The sequence below is a fragment of the Humulus lupulus genome, chromosome X, assembly GCF_963169125.1.
Source record: "Humulus lupulus chromosome X, drHumLupu1.1, whole genome shotgun sequence".
Classification (NCBI taxonomy): domain Eukaryota; kingdom Viridiplantae; phylum Streptophyta; class Magnoliopsida; order Rosales; family Cannabaceae; genus Humulus; species Humulus lupulus.
Window position 1 is genome coordinate 85,082,917 of NC_084802.1, and position 19,119 is coordinate 85,102,035.

General features: G+C 38.5%; 1 protein-coding gene across 1 annotated transcript; it reads left to right on the plus strand.

Moving 5' to 3' along the window:
• Positions 1-448: 448 nt before the first annotated feature.
• Positions 449-2,600, plus strand: LOC133804687 (uncharacterized). Its single transcript, XM_062242830.1, has 2 exons — positions 449-828; positions 2,051-2,600. Exons 1-2 carry the CDS (start codon positions 616-618, stop codon positions 2,414-2,416), a joined length of 579 nt encoding a protein of 192 aa, XP_062098814.1. The 5' UTR covers positions 449-615; the 3' UTR covers positions 2,417-2,600.
• The last annotated feature ends 16,519 nt before the right edge of the window (positions 2,601-19,119 follow it).

The following is a 19,119-nucleotide window of genomic DNA, read 5'->3' on the forward strand; positions in this document are numbered from 1 at the left end:
ATTTGATTTAATTTAATTTAATTTAAATGAATTTTTAGTTTAATAATTTTATATTTTCTTTTAAATATTTAAAATATTATTTAAATTTTAAATTTTAGAATTCGAGAGGTATAATTTGATAACGGTAAACGTTTGAGGGGTAAAATTCTATTTATTTTTTAAATTATACACGTGACAATCCATATTAGCACTCTAGTGTCGCCATATCACTATTTTTGTTAACAAAATTGGATGAAAGTCCTACATTTAAATAAGGTGAATAGTTTAGATAAGGTGAATAGTTTAGGAGAATTTTTAACAACCCAAAAAATTCAGAAAACATAATTTGGCAGTGGTAATATTAGAAAAAAAATCCTAATAAGCCATAAAAAAAATAAACTTGAGACATTTATGTTTTTTTTTGACAACCATTTTTTTATAAAGTGGCGTGGTAGAAAACGGGTGTCGCTAACTTTCTAGCTTCTGTGATTACTACTCAAATTCGCGCGCGAGAGAGAGAGAGAGAGGTGTTGCAGAATTTGCTAGAATCATCCACTTTCTTTTTTTCTCTGCAAATATCAATATATATACATTTAAAAAAAAAACAGAGAGGCTAATAATAGCGCAGGTGCTACGATGGATCACGCTGAGATGGAGATGGAGATGGAGATGGAGATGGAGATGGAGAAGGAGACGAAGACGGAGACAGAGATGGCGGCTCAGCCCGAGGAGTTGGCAGCCAATGCCAGCAGCAACAACAACAGAAACGTGGGTATCCCCGTGTGGGACTTGCTAACATTCGCTCGCCAGCTTATCAACCAGGGCAAGCCTTCTCAGGCCCTTCAAGCGGTAAAATTCTCTACCTCTGTCTTTCTCTAAACTTTGTGTTGCTATGTGTTTTTCCGATTTGCTTTGCTGAAATTATGTATTCGCTTTTTATGAAATTTTGACGATTCAATTGTTGCAAGTGTATTCTCTTTCTTGTGTTATGGTGCTGGCAATAGAGGAGTAGAAGAAGAAGACGACGACGAAGACGAAGAGTGTTTTTTCTGCCAGGGGCGTTATTCAATGAGTGAAGTTTTGTTATTTGGGTGGTTTAACCTTCTTAGGGTTCCCATCTACTGTAAATATTTTAATTAATTAGTCTTAATTGATTTAGAAGAAAGTCACTCTTTGTAACCTTCTTTCTCGATCATTAATTATTATCATTTTCTTGGAGGTTGTGGGAGAAGGGAGGGGCGAAAAACTAGCACTTATTAAGTGTGTTCTGTGGTGGTGGTGATTTTTTCCTAATTGTAATTTAAGTCTAACTAACTCGATATGCATTTGTGAATGTATAGTGAGGAGCTTTTGATTCTCTTCAATGCTCACTGAGTTAGTAGCAAAGGATAGTTTGGACCGCCGTTGCATTGTATTAATGTCTTGATTAGGGGGAAGTGCTATAGAGGGTTTCTGTACCAGCTCTAGGATGGAAAAGAGAACAAAGTAAACAATGTATGATCTCCCTTTCATTTTGGCCTGAATTCCTGAAATAGCCGCGCACTGATATCTGTTAGAAATTATTTCGAACAATTTAAAATGAAGTTACATATATTGTTTATCTCCGACTATTGATAGTTACCTAGGTAAAGCTACCGGGCAATGTTTTGTTCTCATTCAGTTGTTGAGCGGTCAAGTTCATTTTAACTTCCTAGTCATCTGAATCAAATAGCTTCTGATGCATTGAAAGCTGTCTTTGCAACCTATTGTTTGTTCAAGTAGGGGATTTGACTTTGTGCATCAGCTTCATCGAAGTAAATTGGTTTAGAAGTTTGCTACCTTATGCGTCTAGATTTAATCTTGCCTTAGAATGTCTTTCTTGGAAATGGCAAAAAGTGTTATACAATTATGTTCATTTGTAATGTAGTTGTGCTTTTTTAGTACACAAATCTCCTTACCTTTGTTGTTTTTAATGAGAAAAAAATACAGACCAGAAAGGGTTGAGGGCCACCTGAGAGATTACAGATGAATACATGGAAAACACTACAACCAAAACTTGCTATATCGTGTATTGACATTGCTTTTGGAACAGGTGGTAATGGCAATGAGATCTGGAGGTGGAGATGAGGCTGTATTTCGGTCCTTGAATCGTGCACGTGAGTTATACCAAAGTAGATTGCGGGAAAATGCGGCTGTTGATCAGCTAGCCTCCTTGTTTGCTGAATGTGCAATAGCCGAAGCCCAGCCTTCAAAAGATGAACTGTCACCTAATTATGAGGGTGAATCATTGGTTGTGCCCGATGCTCATGGAACCTCTATACTGGCTGAATCGGGCAGGATGCAGATTGTGTTGGATGCATTCTCGGATGGGAGCAGCTTTATCTGTCTACATTGTGGAGGTCTTGTTAGCAACAACCGCCGAGATGAGCACTATGCATATTGGTGCTGCCAAATTTGATGAGCATGCAACCAAGAGTGGATGTTTGTTCTCCTCATGTTCGATTTCAGCTCATCTGATGTTTTATTTAGGTGGTTGGGACCATGTATTGTTCTCAAGGGAGTAAATTGCTGAATTTATTACGTTGTATGGCAACTTTTAATCATTATATTTATAAAAAAAATTAGTTTGGTTTAAAGGATTATACCATTTTCTATATTTTTAAAAATTTGACTTTATCTTAGTTAACTTATTAATAATATTTGAGAAAATAACATTTTGGTCTCTGTGTTTTTACCGAATACTTGATTGGTTTCTTTGTTTTGCTAAATAACAAAATACTGATCCCGATTTTTGTCAAACAATTTTTCAATAGGATTAAATTGCCCTCAGTTTTTTTAATTCTGTTGATTGCCTTTTCGTTATCAAAGATTATAAAAGAGGTTAAAGAAATAGCTATATAAACACATATTTTTACGTGGTTCAGGTTATAAAAGAACCCTAGTCCACGAGTCTTTTTGTATTAGGGAGATTGCAAGCATGTGGTTGCAAACTTCTACAGTATCTTCTCAGGCAGCGTCTAGATTGCTCTGAGTACAAGTATTTCTCTCAACAAAAAATTCGAACCCTTGACAATGAGATTCTCAGTCCTATTTATAGAGGCTGGGGCCATTAATGTTAATCATAAGTCATTAATACCATAAATGACCTTTCAATTAATTTTAGTCATAAGTCATAAATATTCTTCCCATAAATGGGGGGTTAATACCTTTCAATGTATTAGGCTGCATTGAATAGAGATTATGGCCCAAGTGAGATTTGCGGGGCCCACTACAGTAAGGTAATCACTTTATGGGGAACATGCCCCTGGTACTGTCAGGGCATGCTGTACATATTTCCGTGTCAGGCGGCGTAGTGGGAGTGCGAGTTGTCAAGCCGTACCATCAGTAATGCTGTAGGAAAATCACCCAAAAAGGTTATCATGTCTTCCTCTGAGGCAGCTAGTTTGCATTGGCTGCCACCTGGCTTATTCCTAAGATTTCGAGGACTAGGTCCTCGACTTGGAACATAGCTAGGATCAAGGAAAGGACGTAGGCTATCAAGCATCCTCGGGAGGTAACCTTTCGAAGACAGTCATGTCTCTCGGGACATGGCCCAAGAAAGAGGTCGACGCTTTCTTACTACCCGAGGAGGGTGACTTCCAACCGTTGGATCGATCCCCCGATGACATATCTTTTTGGGTGTCATCTCACGAAGAAGAGACACGTGTCCCTAGGTAAAAATACAAACAAAAAATTCCTTTAATAAACTTTTTTTCTAATATATAAAAAAAATTTATACAACATTTTAAATAAAAAGGAAATATATAATTGGAAAGTAAAAAGTAAAAAATCTATCCCACCTTTTCACTATCGCCTTTTCGTCTTCCTCAAGCAATCGGAGAACCAGTGGTCATTGTTTTCCTCGACGGCATAGAGGTTTTCGAAGGATTTTCTTGTGCATTTTTGTTTGAGAAAGTCCATTTTTGAAAATTGAAGGAATTGAAAAAGTAGGTGCTGATCCTGATTTTGAAATTGGTTTATTTGTTTGTGTTTTTTTTCTGGTTTCTTCTACAGGTATTCAGGGTGAGGGTGTTTTCATTTTTTGTCTTAAAAAAAAAGATCTATTCTTTCTATCATGTTTATTTTCATCTATGGGAATATAAAAAATGATGCTTTGGACGTTGTTTGTTCTTAGGGGAATGGTTTATGAGTATTTTTTAAAGTTGGCAGAGCTTGTTCTTGTTTTGCAATGTTAAAGTTTCAATTTTAATGGAATAATATTGTAGTAATAATCATTGCTTCGTTCAAAGATTTTTGTTTAATTATCTTAGGGTTTCTGTTTTTTTTTTTTTTTGGCACTGGTTATTTGTTGTGGTGTGGGTTGCATTTGCTGGCTTTTAGAGTGTTTGATGATCACCTCATTCACTGTATGTGTTTGTTTTGTGATTACAGAATTGAAAAATTGAAGTCCATTGATCAGAGCTCATGTATGAAAGGAAGGTCTGTAAACCTTTCAAAGTGAATGTTGAGACGTATAATATAATGGAGCTCTATCATCATTTGTATCAAGATTTATTAGCTAATATTGAAGAATTGAAGGGGAAGAAGAATATCCATTTCAATGTTTTGGCTGAAATATGAGGGGAATTTATGATAGATATATGTGATGATAAGGATTTGATGACAATGTTTAATGCGAATGTTGGTGGTTATTCTATTAAGTTGTACATTACAATGGTTAAAGCACTTGCATTGCAAGTTATGGACCCAGAAGGTGATGATTGTAGTGTAGTTGAAGTAGACATGGCCGGTTCAAGTAGTCCTAAGGTAGCCCCTAATCCAAGACTCCCTGAAAATGAACCAAGTGTGGAAGCAGTCTCTGATTTGCCCCTTGGTCCATGTGTCCCCGCAGTAGATCCGATGGTCATACCAAAGAGAATGAAAATGTTTGCTAGAAAAACAATTCGTCCTCCTCCAGCGATGTTTAGAAATCCAAAAGATTTTGATGCAACCTCTGAGTCTGATGATGAGACAAGTATTGATTGTGAGGCCCCTGAAATTGTTACATCACCAACTCGAGATGGAGGCAACAAAGTTCAACCAGATCCAGGGCCTCAAAGAGAAGCTTCACCTACACCTAATGATGGACTTAAAAATGAAGATGTCCCAACTGAAGGCAAGTTTGTTAATCTAGGAATGGTTTATTTAATGTAAACTATGGGATTGGTTAACATGTGTTTATTATTATTATTTTTTGCTTTACAGTTCCAACTGCAGCCTATGAAGTTGATGCAAGTTATATCCAAAAGGAACAGGAGGCCCCTGAGAATGAGATTGCAGGTTTAGAGTTCGAGGCAAGTTATATGCAAGAGGAACATGGTGCCCCTAAGAATGAGCCTGCAGCTTCTGAAGATGATGTAGATTATATGCAGCTCAAGCAAGGTGTTGCCCCTGATAATGAGACTTGGGCTTCTTAATTCGAGGCAAGATATATAGTGAAAATATGTATATATATGCAAGTGCACGCAATCGATTCAAGTAATATATGCTAAGTAAATAATCATTCACTCGAAGACTATCTTCCAAGTACCACAAATTGTTCTTTAAATTTCTATTTGGAAACTAAGAATTTGATTTTTAAATTTGAAAATAACTTTAAACAAAAACAACTAAATAAAAGATTTAAATCACTATGAAAAAGACCTAGGGTGTTAATTTCATCAACTTTTAATTCTACTAATTGTATTAATCAATTCTAGATTTCCTTCTTTCTATTCTAATAGCAGGTTAGCATAAATCGATTCCTATTCTTTTTCAAGATATAAGATCTCAGCCTATATGTAGGTTTTCTACATCTTTATGATAAACTTAAACATATAGAAGGCATTAAGCATGGAAACCTAATTACTACACAAGTCATACAAGTACTTTCATCCAATATGCAACCTATGTCTATATAATGATAGCATATTCAATTCTCATATTTCGAATTTTGAATCAAAATCATTAAATCAAGCAAAGAATGATCAAGTATTTACTAACATTAAACACACATTATATAGATTTGAATAGAGAAGAAAAATCGAAAGAACATCATAATTCAATGAGATAGAAATCCAAGTGACTACATTAAATCCTTGATAAAAATTCTTTAGTTCATATCAGACATGACTAAATCAACAAAATAATTATTCAAAAATATAAGATTCATAAACTTCAAGAAGAAATAAAAATATGAAACTGCAGAATATCTAGCCTAAGAACAACAATTAGTCTATAAAAACGTAATTAAACTGACATCATGACTTAATTAAACCCTAAACACAAATTTATAGTAAAAAATTAAGAATCTGAGTTTTTACTTGTGCGGGCCACGACTTGGCCTTTTCTGGGTCTTGGCCTGTGTCTGTTTTGGGGCCTTTTCTTCTCATTTAATGGCTTCAGGCGCCACGACTCAAGAATCTCAAGTCGCGGCCTGTGTCTGAATTTCCCCTTAGCTAAGCCTCTGTTTCCCTCTTGAGTCGACACTTGTAAGCCCAAGTTGCGACATTAATTCATTTCATCAAGCATATGCGCCCCTGACTTCACCTTGAATCGCAACTCATAAGTCCAAGTTGTGACTTTAATTCAATTTTTTATCAGATTTGATCGTTCAACTCATCTCTTCATCAAAACCCGTCCTTTAAGCATCCTTGGTATCTTTTTTTAGTCCAATAACCGCCAAAAGCCTTGTTTTCCCTCCATTTTCGCTTCTTTTTTAATTTTTCTCGTGATTCATCGTAGCAACCTACAGCAGAGACAAACCAAAGCGTAATCTTGCACAAAACATACATAAAAACTCAAGATTACTACAAAAACACCTTCTAAAATGACCCTAAAATGAAGTTATCAAACTCCCCCAAACTTACTCTTTGTTCGCCCTCGAACAAAGGACTCAAAACAATCCTAAATTCTAACAACATGAACTATACGAACACCAACAATTATGCCTCAAAATCATGAATGGTAATCATATAATTCTCAGAAAACTACTCAACAGTTTATTCAATCTGTAATTTTGATAAAAACACTTCATCAAAACACCTTAGTCAACTAACATTTTGGATTATCAACTTGTGATCATTAAATAAATGAATTTGAAATCAATTATGCTCATCAAATTTCTTTCCAATCGATCCATTCAAACCAAATAATTCCATAAGCTCACTTACTTGCTATGCTCCACTAATATAAATCATGATATGGATAAGAATCAATAGGACTTTTATAGGCTTGTAACGATGACTTAGGTAAAGGTAGATGAAAAACAAATTTTTAAGCTCACTTTACTATAAGCACATGACCAAAACTCACTAACTTTATTTCCATAAGAATACAATCCCATAATCCCCTCGCTTACTTATTTTTTTTTCTTTAGAGAGATATATATTTATTTTGTTTTTTTTTTCAATAATAACTACACCCCCCCCCCCCCCCCCCCAAACTTGATTTTTCTTATGTACTCATATTGGGAGTATATTAAAATATCTTTCATCATTTTTTTTCTTCTTTTTTTTTTTCAATATATATATTCTCTCTAGATTTGCACTTTCACTTTCTAAACCCACTAAAATCACAATTAAACCCCATTACACATCAATCCCCACAATTATTTCTCAATCATATGCTCATAGTATATCAAGGACGGATATATAGCAAAGCTGCAAGTATTAGGCTTAAATGATGGTTTAGAACAAAAAGGATTCAAAATTAGGCTCAAAAAAGGTAACCAAAGGATTAAGTAATTTTTTGGCAAGAAAATCTCAAACGATCCAAATGATAGCCTAAATCATGTTCCTAAGCATACATGATATATTAGTTCGCCTCAAATAACAAGTAAGCAAGTTCTAGAATTGTTGAAAATAATTTTCACTTTCCATTAATCATTCCACTAACCCATTTCAGCAATCATAATTAATATCAAAAACATAAATTTAACATCATGACAATATATTCAACAAATGTTATCTAAACTAAAATGAACTAACGAAGTGTTCAATCAAGCACATAGATTTTGTTTCAGATTTCATTTTCTTTGAGTTATACTCATAACATTCATTTTATTCTCATTGGCAATTGATGTCAATTTTCATTCATGTTGGTACCAAACTAAACACACTAAAAAAAAACTCCAAACACTAACATAAGTAAATCACACAAAACATCACTAACAGAAAATAAGCTCCCTCCCCCAAACTTCACCTAAACATTGTCCCCAATGTTTAAAAATAAGTAAGGAAAAGAAAACTTACTTGGTGCGAATCACTTCAGAATGGTGGTGGGTCTAATAATGGATGCCAAGGAGGTGGATAAGGGAAGTACTGGCGGTCCGCCTCTTGGTTCGACCATCGGTAAACCAGCTTGTTCTACCTATCAACTTGAGCTCTATGGAAATCATGAAGCTCACACAGATAATTGTGCGTATGATGGTTCTATCGAATGATGTAATCGAGTCTGGCCAAGTGTGGATCCGGTGGAGCCTCCAGTGCCAAATATTGAGGGTATTCTTCTCTTCTCTCCTCCTCAGCTGCTCTCAGTCCCTATGTTTGATCAGTGGCTGGTATGGGCTCCACAGCTGCTTCTCCTTCCCTACCAACTCTTACATTTATGGGTATCATTATTGGTGGCTCTAAGGATGGGGCATTGAATTTATTCACTGTAGCTCGAGAAATAACCCCCATAGCCTTCCTAAAAATATCACTAGGATATTTCGACACCTCCCAAATCTCACACAGATTAGTAATCATGGAACCATGCCCCAACCCAGCAGTAGTAGTCATGCGACATAAAACCCATATGCTCTGGCGAATAACTCGCCCAATGTCAATGGAGAGCTCTGTCATAATGGCATATACCAAAAGACACCTATCAGTACCCACTTCAGAAAAGTAGGTGTTTGGCATAAGCCTTGCACTCACAAAAAGAGTCCAAGCTTTAGCTACGACATTCATTTGGTATCTTCTTAAATGTTTTGGATCTCCATTCTGGATAATAAAGAAAGCACCAGGAATTCCTAAGGTCTCAACCACCTCAGTCCAATTTACCTCACTATGATATGCCCATTGATAATACTCATCCTCTTCTGGAGAAAACTTAGGTACATTAAATAAAGCATCAATATTATCAATGGTGCATTCAACTGAAACGCCCCTAACAAACACCTTTCTATTTACAGCCCCAGGAAAATTGGCGTAAAACTCATAAACCAAGGAGCAATTGTCTTTTGGCATCTTTTTGTCCACAAACAATTGCCAACCTCGACGTCAAATTTCATTCCTAATAATATGATAAGTGTCATTAGGGTATAGTTCTTCTTTAATGTCCATCCCACACTTTTGAATAACTAGCTGCTGGGATAGCCTTTGATAAAGATCATGGGCATCCTTATTAATGAAACGCGCGAGATCATATTCTAAAATGGGCTGAGGTGCTGGTGGATTTGGCTAGGGTTGGGGTGGTTGGGAATGGGATGAGGAAGGGCAACTAGTATTCTTTGAATATATTTCCCTAGTGGGTTGTTTCCTTGGTCCCATACCTTCACAATTTTTTCAAAAATGGCACACAAAAATTTCTGCAGCACTTTCCCTAAAACTCTGAAATTTCCTAACTAAATGCAACTCAAGAAATGTTTTTTAAAAAAAAACTTACAAGCCTTGAAATTGAAAAATCTGCCACCCTTTAATCCTCCTTTAATCCCTTACTAAACACCAATATAACACAAATTAGGGTTAGAAAAAAATATAATGGAAGCAAATAATAAGAAATATGAAGTAGGAATTAGAAAAATAGATGAAGAGAATTTGAAATAGAAGAAAAGAGGGAAAAATTGTGGAGGTTTTTCTTAAGGAAATAGGATTTGAGATGAGAGAATTTGAAAAAAAATGAGAAAAGGTTTATGAAAAAAACGAGTTTAAGCCTGACACAGGCGCGCCGCGACCCAGCTTGGGCAAGTCGCGACCCACCTCAAATTCCTTCAGAAATTTAACTTTCCAAGTGCCGCGACTCAACTTGGCAAGTCGCGGCCCGCCCCAAATTCCAGAAATGCTTTGCTCTCTATTTCAGCCTAGGGTCGCTACTCGTTAGCCCAAGTCGCGACCCGCCTCTTCTTCATATTTCAAATTTCTCTCTGACTTGTGTAATGTTGCCACTTGCTAATTCAAGTCGCGACTTGGCCCAATGACTAATTGAAAAACACATTTTTTTTTCACGATTTTCACGATTTTTACAAACTTTATACTGAAAAATAAATAGAATTAAAATAACTAAACTTTACAAAATCCAAAAATAAAATTTAATAAAATTGTCCACTAATTAAAACTCAAAACAAAAACAAAAATAAAATATAGGAATGCCTCCTATAGCACTGTCATTAACGTCATTTAGCCGGACGCTGAACACCCCATTTAGAGTGGTTCCAAAACCATTCCTGATTTACACTTTTCCATCGAGCATTCCAAATAATGCTTTAACCTTTGACCATTTACTTTAAAATGTCCTATTTTTTCGCTATGAATTTGTACTGCTCCATAAGGTAATGATACGACAACTATAAACGGTCCCGACCATCTAGACTTTAGTTTTCCTGGAAATAGTTTCAATCTATAATTAAATAACAGAACTTTATCTCCTGGTTGGAAATCCTTTCTTATTATTTGTTTATCATGAAAAGCCTTAGACTTTTCTTTATAAATATTTGCATTTTCATAAGCTTCATTTCTAAATTCATCAAGATCATTCAACTCTAGAAGCCTATTTTGCCCAACCATAAATAAATCCACATTCAACTTTTTCACCGCCCAATAACCTCAATGCTCAAGTTCAACTGGTAAATGACATGCCTTCCCGAACACCAACCGATATGGAGACATACCAATCAAAGTTTTAAAAGCTGTGCGATACGACCATAGTGAATCATCAAGCTTTTTCGACCAATCTTTCCTTGATGTGTTGACAGTTTTCTCTAAAACACTTTTAATTTCTCGGTTTGACACCTCAACTTGACCATTAGCAAATGGATGATAAAATAGAGCTTTTCTGTGATGAACTACATAACAAGCACATAAAGATGTAAATGATTTATTACAGAAATGACTACCTCTATCAATAATAATAGCTCTTGGAGTACCAAATTGAGTAAAAATATTCTTATGAAGAAATTTAAGTACCTCCTTACCATCACAAGTAGGAGTTGCTACAACTTCTACCCATTTAGAAACATAATTTACTGCCAGCAAAATGTACTTATTATTATAAGAGGATGGGAAGGGTCCCATAAAATCTATGCCCCACACATCAAACAGCTCAACCTCTAGAATTCCAGTCATTGGCATATGTTCTATTCTGGATATATTACTGGTCCTTTGGCAACTATCACAACTCTTAACAAAGGCATTAGCATATTTAAATAACGTAGGCCAGTAAAACCCACATTGCAAAAATTTTGCTGCTGTCCTTATTCCCCCAAAGTGACCGCCACAATGTAAAGTATGGCAATGAGAAAGTATGGAAGTCATTTCTTCTTCTGGGACACATCTTCTAATCACTTGGTCAGCACAATGACAAAAAAGAATGGGCTCATCCCAATAATAATGCTTAACTTCCAAATAGAACTTTTTTAGTTGCTGCCTTGACATGTTAGGAGGCACAACCTTAGCTACCAAATAGTTAACATAATCTGCAAACCATGGCATTTTCTCTTCACATTCAATCGAAAATAATTTTTCATCCAGAAAATTTTCATCAATTGAGTCTTCTTTCGCACTATGCTCTTCTTCTTTTTCCAATATAGATAAATGATCAGCAACTAGATTTTTTGTCCCCTTCTTATCATGAATTTCCATATCAAACTCTTGCAGTAATAAAACCTATCGAATCAGACGAGGTTTAGCATCCTTTTAGTCATAAGATACTTAATAGCTAAATGATCTGCCTAAATTATCACCTTATTACCAATTAAATATGGCTTAAACTTGTCAAATGCAAAGACTATTGCAAGTAATTCCTTCTCAGTAGTTGCATAATTTAATTGAGCATGATTCAAGGTTCGACTAGCATAATAAACTGTTCAAAATACCTTGTCAACTCGCTATCCAAGAACCGCTCCTACTACATAATCACTAGCATCACACATTAATTCCAAAGGAATTCCCAAATTGGTGATACAACAATTGGAGCGGAAACTAGTTTTTCCTTCAATGTATTAAATGCCTTTAAACACTCAAAATCAAAATCGAATACCACACCATTCATAAGTAAGGTAGATAAGGGCTTTGAAATTTTTGAAAAATCCTTTATAAACCTCCTATAAAATCCAGCATTGCCTAAGAAGCTTTGAATCCCTTTAACAGACACTGTGGAGGTAAATTTTCTATTGTTGATATCTTGGCCCTATCTACTTCAATTCCATGGCGTGAAATTTTGTGGCCCAAGACTATTCCTTCTGTCACCATGAAGTGACATTTCTCCCAGTATAAAATTAAATTGGACTTCTCACTTCTTTTCAAAACTCTTTCCAAATTAAGTAAACATCCATCAAAGGAGGGTCCAAAAACTGAAAAGTTATCCATAAAAATTTCAATACCTTTTTCCACCATGTCTGAAAAAATTGACATCATACATCTTTGAAAGGTGGCGGGAGCATTACATAACCCGAATGACATCCTCCTAAAGGAAAATGTTCCATAGGGCATGCGAAGGTAGTCTTTTCTTGATCCTCTGGTGCTATAGGAATTTGATGATATCCAGAATATCCATCAAAGAAACAGTAATGTGGATGGTCAGCCAATCTATCTAACATTTGATCAATGAAAGGTAAAGGAAAATGGTCTTTCCTAGTGGCTTTATTTAGTTTACGTAATCAATACAAATTCTCCACCCCATCACCGTACGAGTTGGAATAAGTTCGTTATTATTATTTTTAACCACTGTCATGCCACCTTTCTTTGGAACTACCTGGACAGGACTAACCCAAGCACTGTCAGATATTGGGTAAATTACTCCAGCGTCTAACCATTTAAGAATTTCTTTCCTGACCATTTCTTTCATTGAAGGATTTAGCCTCCTTTGAGCATCAATACTAGGTTTACTATCCTCCTCCATTAATATACGGTGCATTACTGTTGAAGGACTAATACCTTTAATATCCGCTAAAGTCCATCCAATTGCTAATTTGTGAGCCCTTAATACCCTAAGAAGTTTCTCTTCTTCAATCTCAGATAAAGAAGATGAAATAATAACTAGGAGAGTATCATTCTTACCTAAATAAGCATACTTAATGTAACGACCCAAATTCACTAATAAGGCTTAAGGGCCTTGATTAGTATGCCGGGAGGACATGATGGGAATTATGTGTGATTATTATGATTAAGATGTATGATTATGATTTTAAGCATGTTATATGACTATGTGAATTATATTATGTGATAATTATGATATGTGAATTGTACTGTGTGGGTGCTGTGATACAAACGTGATGCACGTGCCAAGGCGGTCCTAGGAAACTAGATAAAGGTAACTGGTGACTTGGTAACCTGTGTAACCATTAGTAACTATAGAAAGTAACAGGTTTCTTTGGGAAAGTGGTAGAATTGCAAAGTTAGGGAAAGGACAAATAAGCCCTTGAGGTCTAGTTAGTAAGTGATATTAATGGAGGGTTAAAATGGTAATTTGGTAGTAAATAGATGAGTTTGAGCTGAGGGAATAACATATACGTATAATATTTTGGAGAGGGGTTTATGCTGAATGGTGGAAACCTAGAATTAGAACAAAAAGGAGATAGAAAGGAGAAGCAGAAATCTAGACTCTTGGAAGGAGAATCAAGGGATGTCTGATGTTATCAACCAAGTTTAGGCCAAGAAAACTCAGAGGTAAGATTTTGATTATGCTATATCTAAGTTTTAAGTCTGAATTTTAGTTAAGGAAGGTGAATTGAGATAAGTTGGTGGCTGGTTTTATGTAATTTCAGAATTTGGAAACCAAGGGGGAAGAAGGTCAAGAGCTGGAGGTTGAACCTATCACTTAAGGTAAGGTCTCTGTATGTTTATTAGATTTGTTTTGTTAAGGTTTAGGGAGTTTGAAGTGTGGGTTGTGCTTGAATTCAAGCTGTGCATAACTTTTCTGGTTTGAGTTGTCAAGTGGGAATTCAAGAGTGAATTTTAGGATTGAAGGTGTGAGTGAGCTTAGGCATGATGTCTTTGGGTTGTTGTGAGGTTTGTTAGGGGCTTAGAGTTGGTTTTGGGACTTAGGATAGAGTTTGGGGTGAATTGGTGAGGTTGGAGCTCGGGAAAATGCGAAGGAAAACCCAGAAATCTGGGTCTGCGATGGTGTGCCGCGGCACGGCTTTTGCTTGCCGCGGCCTAGGGGTCTCTGGAGGTGGGTGCCGCGGCACAAGGAATGTGGTGCCGCGGCACAAGGCAAAATTCAGGGAGTGATATTTTGCAATTTTTGACCTTTGCTCCGGGGGTTCGGGGGATGTCTCCGGGATGTTGTTCTAGGGTTTTAGGGGTTCCGAGAGTGTGGATTAGGTACCGGGAAGGTAGTCTTGGATTGGTTAATGACAAGGAATATTATATTTGTGTTTGATTAGGACTTTGGAGAAGCTCGGGATAGAGGACCGTGCTTGTGGCTACGTGATATCGGAAACCAGCGAATTGAAAGGTAAGAACACTGCACCCGAATGTATGACTGTGATGGGACTAAGTGCTCCCGAGAATTGTTTTGTGTCATCGTTGGTATTATGCCAAGGGACACGTGTAAGCGGTCTAAGAGTACCGTTCATGAATTTAGCGTATGGGACGCGAATTGGCCACTGGAAGCCAGAAACGAAAGGATAACAGAGGGAGCAGCTTGTGAGCGCTAGCCCTGGTTATCATCTGTGCATTGTGTTATATGAGTTGAAATGCTCTGTATATGAAATACTTGACCATTGATATGCTTGAGTTTATGAGATGTTATAAGTGAGATTGACTTAACAGCTAAATGTGCATGCTCTATTATTGATATATGTTCTTGCTGGGCCTTGGCTCACGGGTGCTTCGTGGTGCAGGTAAGGGTAAGGGCAAGCTGGACCAGACCTGAGGTGGAGAGCTCCGAGGTGAAATGTACATAGCCAGCCGTTCGATCACCACGGTCGAGGGGTGTGTCAGGACGGAGATTACCTAACCACTCATTTTGCCTTAGTATGGCTGTTGATGTATATAGACTTTGTAACTTTTGTAAATGACTTTTAAACTGTCATTTTTGGGATCCCTTGTACATAAACAATGTTTCGTAATGAAAATGTATCTTTTGAGACCAAAACTCTTTTAACCTTAGTTCCTTTACTATTTGAGTAACACGCTTTTACTTTAAATACTTGATTAGCAAGTTTGGCACATTATAAACACACAGTGTAACGGTCTTGGCTATCCAGGGCGTTACAACTTGGTATCAGAGCGTCCTAGGTTTATGGGTCCTGAAGACTGGCTGGGTATGTACATTCGCTGCGGGAGACAAGCTCAACTCAGGGTTTGGTAACTGTATATGTATGATTATGTGTTTAAATGATTTGAGTGAGATATGAATGTTGATATCTGTCTGATGAATAGGGAGCATGAGATTCTGATAGGGCCTGGCCCTTGACTATTGCATGATGTTATTGAGGCGTGCTTATTAGCATTGCTGTGTATGTGGATGAATATCTGGATAAATTGTTATACTTGCTTACTTGTGAATGATTGGACTTTCGGTGGTGGATTATGGAGAGATTATCACCCTGTCATCTTAGCCTAATTGCCGAGTCGTTGTTTGCAGATTGACTTGAATAGATATGCGTTCAAGGAAATCAACACGACAAGCCGGCAGGTCTGGGGCTAGAGAGGATGATCAGGGCCCAACCTCTCCGCCAGTCCCTGAGAACTGGCAACAGTTAATGGCAGAAATGCAAGCTAGGCTTCAGAGCCAAGATGAGTTGATCAGAATGCTGCAGCAGGCTCCATCTGGGAGTGTTGCCCCAGCTGGGCCACCGGCGCTGGTACCTGTGGTACAGCCTGTTGAGGTTGGTAATAAAATGGAACCGTTGTATGAGCGGTTCAGGAAGCAGCAGCCCCCGACCTTTGAGGGTGGGCCAGATCCACTAAAAGCTGAGCAGTGGATGACCTTGATTACCACTATACTTGATTTTATGAAGGTAGAAGGATATGATAGGGTGGCCTGCGCCACTTATATGTTGAGAGAGGATGCCCTAATCTGGTGGGAGGTGGTATCGCAGACCAGAAATGTTGCCACGATGACTTGGGAAGAGTTTAAAGATTTGTTTAATCAGAAGTACTATAACATTGCTATCAGGGCAGCGAAGGTGAATAAGTTTGTGGGCCTTGTTCAGGGCAGTTTGACTGTTACGGAGTATGCCTTGAAATTTGATAGACTTGCAAAGTTTGCACCGGATTTTGTGCCTACCGATGCGGCCAGGTTAGACAGATTTGTTAGAGGATTGAATGTTATGGTGTCTCGAGATGTGAGGATTACCATAGTCCCTGGAGTGACTACCTATGCCCAGGCTGTGGAAAGGGCTTTGACTGCTGAGGAAGCAGAGAATAGAATTTGGAGAGATAATGCAGCAAGAAGGGAGGGCCGTAGACCGGTGCCTCCGTATTCTGGTTCTAGTAGAGGTGGAGGTGTTAGTGATTTGAAGAGAAAGACTCCAGAAGCCCCATTTGCTCCTAGGTTTGATAGAGGAGGTCGGGGTACTCAGGGTGGTCGACGGGGAGGCGGTGAATCGTGGAGGACTTACCCAGAATGCCCGAGGTGCAAGAGACGCCATTTGGGCGAGTGTCAGGCTAAGGCCTGTTATGTATGCGGGGTGGTGGGGCACCTCAGGAAAGATTGCCCAACAGTGAAGAAGGGCGAGGCAGGAAAAGTGGACAGCTTGACTCCAGCTCGAGTGTTTACTTTGACGCAGGCAGAGGCCGAGGCTAGCCCCTCGGTAGTGACAGGTCAGCTTTCTAGTGCTGGCACTTCCTTTACTGTTTTGATTGATTCTGGTGCTACGCATTCATTTGTTTCTGATAGGGTGATTGATAGATTGTGTAGACCTAGTGAGATTAGTACCTCAGGGTTTGGGACTATATTGCCTACGGGAGAGCTGGTGGTGTCTAGGAGATGGGTTAGGGCATTGCCAGTGTTAGTTGATGGCAGAGAGTTGTCGGTAGACTTGATTGAGTTAAGTATGGAGGATTTTGACATGATCTTAGGCATGGATTGGCTGGTTCGATATGGAGCTACTATTGATTGTAGAAAGAAAATGGTGACTTTTGAGCCAGAGGGTGAGGATCCCTTTGTTTTTGTGGGAGCGGTGCGAGGACCCCGCGTACCCAGGATATCTGCGTTGAGAGCCAGAGATTTGTTACAGGGTGGATGTATAGGCTTCTTGGCTAGTGTGGTGGATACCACCAAAGTTTCATTAGTTGGACCGGAGGAGACCAGACTGGTTTGTGAGTTCTTGGATGTGTTCCCTGAGGATTTGCCTGGGTTGCCGCCGCGTAGGGAGATTGAGTTTGTTATTGAGTTGGCACCGGAGACAGAGCCAGTGTCGAGGGCACCATACAGGATGGCACCAGCGGAACTGAAAGAGTTAAAGATACAACTGCAGGAACTTCTGGATATAGGGTTCATCAGACCTAGCTATTCGCCATGGGGTGCTCCAGTTTTATTTGTTAAGAAGAAGGATGGGACCCTGAGAATGTGTATTGACTATCGGGAACTGAATAAGTTAACTATTAAGAATAAGTATCCCCTACCAAGGATTGATGACTTGTTCGATCAGCTGCAGGGTAAGAAGGTGTTCTCAAAGATTGATCTTCGATCTGGTTATCATCAGCTGAGGATCAAGGATGAGGACATACCTAAGACGGCCTTTCGGACGCGGTACGGGCACTATGAGTTCTTGGTCATGTCTTTTGGTTTGACCAATGCCCCAGCAGCTTTTATGGACTTAATGAACAGAGTATTCAAGGATTTTCTAGATCAGTTTGTTATAGTCTTCATCGATGACATTCTAGTGTACTCCAGTTCAGAGACAGAGCACGAGTTTCATCTTCGTTTGGTTCTTCAGAGGTTGAGGGAGCATCAGTTATATGCTAAGTTTAAGAAGTGTGAGTTTTGGTTACCTGAAGTGACATTCCTTGGACACATTGTAGGTGCAGATGGGATTAAAGTAGATCCGTCTAAGATAGAGGCAGTTAGGGATTGGCCGAGGCCAAGAAACGCCTCAGAGGTGCGGAGTTTTCTTGGTTTGGCAGGCTACTACAGGCGGTTTGTAGAGGGTTTCTCAAAGATAGCAGCACCGATGACAGAATTGACAAGAAAGAATTTAAAGTTTATTTGGTCAGACAAGTGTGAGGGTAGTTTCCAGGAGTTGAAGAGACGACTTATTACTGCACCAGTGTTGAGTTTGCCTTCAGGAGAAGGGAAATTTGTTGTTTACTGTGATGCGTCAAAGTTGGGTTTAGGCTGTGTGCTGATGCAGAATGAGAAGGTGATAGCTTATGCATCACGACAGCTGAAGGAGTATGAGCAGCGGTATCCTACTCATGACCTAGAGCTGGCAGCAGTGGTCTTTGCACTGAAGATTTGGCGGCATTACCTATATGGGGAGAAGTGCGAGGTGTACACTGACCATAAGAGCTTGAAATATTTCTTTACACAGAGGGACCTGAATATGAGACAGAGACGTTGGCTGGAGCTGGTGAAAGATTATGATTGTGATATTCTTTACCATCCAGGAAAAGCCAATGTGGTGGCTGATGCATTGAGCCGCAGAGGTCCAGGTCAGTTGTACAGCTCTGTTCAGATCTCAAGGGAGTTAGCAGATGAGATGGTTAGAGCGGGAATAGAATTGGTTGTGGGCCAATTGGCTAATATTACTCTACAGTCGACCCTGCTAGAGCGGATCAGAGAGGGGCAGTTGACAGACGCTCAGTTACAGAGGGTTAGAGAGGATGTTTTGGCAGGAATAGCTAAGGACTATTCTGTTTCAGAGGTTGGTTTATTACGGTATCAGGGACGAATTTGTGTTCCAGCTGACGAGGGGATCAGACGGGAGATACTAGATGAGTCTCATACGACACCGTACTCGCTTCATCCAGGTACCACAAAAATGTATCAGGA